Here is a 3932-nt window from a genome sequence, read left to right as displayed (position 1 = left end):
ACTGGAGAAAATCACACTAAGTAAAATAAGATAGATTCAGTTAAATGCTGAATATTTTCTTCCATATGTAGAAATTGGAAAGATGAAATAAATAAAAAGTAATCTTATGGAAATTGCTGAAAGACCAGTAAAAAAAAAGGTACTGGGGAACAAAAGTGACAATATTATGTTATATGCATTGTATGACTATACCACAATGATTCGAACATTTATATATAATTATAATGCATCAATAAATAAAAATTACTTTGGAAAACAGTACAGAGGATCCTCAGAAGAATGGGAATGAACTTATTGTATGGTCTAGCAATACCACTTCTGGGTATTTCCCAAAAAGAATGGAAGCCAAACAACCAAACTAATGCATGAGTATCCATGTATATAGCTGCACAATTCATAATTGCCAAACTATGAAACCAGCCAAGATGTCCATCAACAGATAAATGGATTACAAAACTGTGGGATATGTACACAATGGAATTTTACTCATCCGTAAAGAAAAACACAATTACATTATTTACAGAGAAATCAACGGAACTGGAGAACATTATACTAAGTGAGATTAGTCAGTCACAAAAACTAAAAAATTGTATGCTCTTCCTAATATGTGGAAGTTAGGGAGAATAAAGGTCATAGGAGGACCTCTAGACAAATGAGACTCTATAGATGAGCAAACAAGGCTACCTAACTGAGAAAGATTTACATGATGTACAATAACAAACATATCAAAGCCAGTCAGTAAGCCAAACATGAGATGGAAGGAGGAGGGATGAAGTGGGGTGGGAATATTTAATTGGGTGATATGTGCATGTATGCCTATACCATCTTTTCTTCCACTAATATGTATGACTACAATATACCATTAAAAATTAAAAAAGAAAAAGAAAAGAATTACTATTTTAATATTCTTAATGCTCACCTGATATACAATGCTCTTCAGTTTTAAAGTTCATTGAAAAAGTAAAGAAATAAGATTTTTTTGGTGGTACTGGGGTTCCTGGAAGCCCTTCTACCTCCAGGCTACACTCCAAGACCTATTTTTACATTTTTATTTTGAAACAGGGTCTCCTAAGCCAGCGCGCACGGCTGGCTTCGAACCTGCATGATCCTCCTGTCTCTGCCTCCCAAGCGAGTGGATTGCAAGCGTGCGCCACCACGCCCGGCAGAAATAAAATTTTGTATATCAACAAAGCATCTTGTTTAATGAGAAAACCTGAATAAATCTACTCTGAATTTCCTTGGTCTTAACTCCATAAATAATGGGGTTGAGAGTGGGTGGTACAATGACATAAAGATTAGCAAGAAGGATATGCACATGGAGGGGTATGCTCTGGCCCCCAAAACGATGAGCCAAGAATGAAAAGAAGGCTGGTGTATAGAAGAGGAGGATGACACAGACATGAGAGCCGCAGGTACCCAGAGCCTTGAGTCGGGCATCTCGGGAGGGAATTCTAAACACAGTATTGAGTATGAGGACATAGGATATGATGATAAGCACCACATCTAAGCATAAGGAAAATAGGGCCACGATCATTCCATAGTAGATGTTGACTTTGATGTTATCACAGGCCAGTCTGGCAATGCCCATATGTTCACAGTATGAGTGACGAATAATTTTCCTCCCACAATAAGTGAGCCGATAAACCAGAAAAACCAAGGGAAAGCAGATGAAGAAGCTCCTAGTCACCGAGGCTGCAGCCATTTTTGCAATGACTGAGGGGGTTAGAATGGTAGTGTATCTTAGTGGATAACAGATGGCCACATAACGGTCAAAGGCCATGGCCAGCAATATGGCTGATTCCGCCACAAAGACGAAGTGGAGGAAAAACATCTGGGACACACAGCTACCAAAAGAAATGCCCCCAGCTTTGAACCAGAAGATTGCTAGCATCTTTGGTGTGGTGACTGTAGAGAGTAAGATATCTCCCAGGGCTAACATGGACAGGAAAAAATACATGGGTAGGTGAAGAGTACGTTCAGTGAAGATGAGAAATATTAAGAGAGTATTGCCTACAAGAGCAACTATGTACATGGAGCAGATGGGGATGGAGAGCCATATATGCATGTCTTCCAGTCCTGGGATCCCAGTCATGGTATACCAGATGTCTCTGAGGTTGGTGTGATTTAAAGAGGTTGTCATCTTTTCCTTTGTAATTTGACATTGAAATCTGCAATGAAGCAAATGAGATAAAGAATAAATAACCAATGTTGTTTTTCAGGTTGAGTGTGAATCTTGGCATTATGGCTACATTATTGCTTGAAGAAAGGATTGGTGATTATTCATAATTCAAGTATAATAAAGTAGACAGAGTTCATTGATATATGAAATTCACCATATATTTGTAAAGTTATACTAATGAAAATAGTAACAATGGTAAAAAAGATAACAAACATTCAATGAGTTTGTAATATGGTCTTGGCACTATGCTCAACATTTTATATTTGTTCTACCATGAAATACAAATTTCTCTTGTAGGTTTCTGCATGGCCAAGATTTTCTTTGTGTATCTTTGATCATTTCTGGTGGTTATTCTCAATTTCTATTCTGGAAACATAAGGCTCAGAATACGGTTGTCATTTTTTTCTGAGTGTTCAAGATTATTAAATAAGTGACTATTATTTCCCAGAATTTTATATAAAGGCTTTCATCAAAAATAATATCTCTTTCTTTCCCTGTAAATATTTTCGAAGAGAAGAGAAACACAAGTACAGGCAGTCTTTTATATTCACAGCTTTGTATTAATGTCATATTAGAAACATTTTGTTTTGCATGTCAAAGGGTACAGGTGTTTCATTTAAACCCACACTATGCAAAGCAAGCACCCTATACCATTATCCTAACTTAGTATCAATGTGCTGTCATCTTCTATGCCAGTTACCTTCTAACATCCTTTTCTGTGAAGCACAGGGTAAGGATGAGCAAATAATTGTGCCAGTGGAGTGAGAGCTCTTGAGATAAAGGGATAGGAAGATTTTCTAGTAGACCTAAGAGAAGCTTGCCAGAAACACAGGCTACACAGCAGCCTCCAAAAGGCTACTGGATTTTCAGTGACAATATTTGACTTCCTAGGATGAAGCAATAGTCAAACAGAAAGAGATAAGAGAGAGAAATTACAGAGAAAGCAGTTTTCTGGAAGTTAAATGTTATGTTGAATGGTTGGGAAAGTGATTTCTCAAGAAGAAATCAGTGTCAAAGAACCAAAAGAGGAAGAGCATAGTTAGCAAAGAGAAATTACTGCCTCTTTTTCTGATGCTCCCAAGGTAAGGGGGTTCTGTTCTTGGTCCTTCTAATCTGTTTACGCTCTGTTAGTCTGTGGACAAGCTTCCTCACTCACATCCTCTGCTCCTATACTTTATTATCTCTCCTCTCAAAAGCACTGAGTATATTTACCTTAAGTGAATGCATATTAATATATTAAAATCAAAATTAATATATTAATACATTCAAAATTAATAGGGACACAGAAGTAAGTTGATCCCAGAAACCAGTTTAGATACCATATAGATCACCAGAAATGTATTTCATATAATTTTTCTTATCTTCTTAGTAATCAATTTTATCTCGCTCAAGGCAACAGCCTTATAGCACTGTGATCGTTCTAAGTCCAGAAACCTGTCAGGACAGGACATAAATAATTATGAACAATGGGCTTTGTAATCCTATTATCCTTCTTATATGTTGATCAGAATTTGTTACTTACCAAGAATAAATTCTCACTAAATATCCTCCTTTAGTATTCTCCTCATGTTCATTACTATTACTATCTCATACCCTTGATTTCTGAATATGCCATATTTCATCTTTTTCTTTTTCTATCTCTCTTCTACCTCACCCCAAGAAAATAGTTCTACTTTCAAAATAAACAAACCAAAATAAAAAATATGCAAAATGATACTATATGATAAGTAAAATTTCCCTTCAGGAAGCCAGG

At 36.4% G+C, this 3932-nt stretch overlaps 1 protein-coding gene across 1 annotated transcript; it reads right to left on the bottom strand.

Moving 5' to 3' along the window:
* Positions 1 to 1183: 1183 nt before the first annotated feature.
* On the bottom strand, positions 1184 to 2140 carry LOC308267435 (olfactory receptor 52Z1P-like; the record flags this gene model as incomplete). The annotated part of the gene is made up of 1 exon (XM_080702137.1): positions 1184 to 2140. One exon carries the CDS (start codon positions 2138 to 2140, stop codon positions 1184 to 1186), a length of 957 nt encoding a protein of 318 aa, XP_080558263.1.
* Positions 2141 to 3932: the final 1792 nt, after the last annotated feature.

The sequence above is a fragment of the Muscardinus avellanarius genome, assembly GCF_963383645.1.
Source record: "Muscardinus avellanarius genome assembly, chromosome: 1".
Classification (NCBI taxonomy): domain Eukaryota; kingdom Metazoa; phylum Chordata; class Mammalia; order Rodentia; family Gliridae; genus Muscardinus; species Muscardinus avellanarius.
The sequence above is the reverse complement of the archived record's forward strand: the minus strand, read 5'-3'. Positions and strand labels throughout refer to the sequence as shown.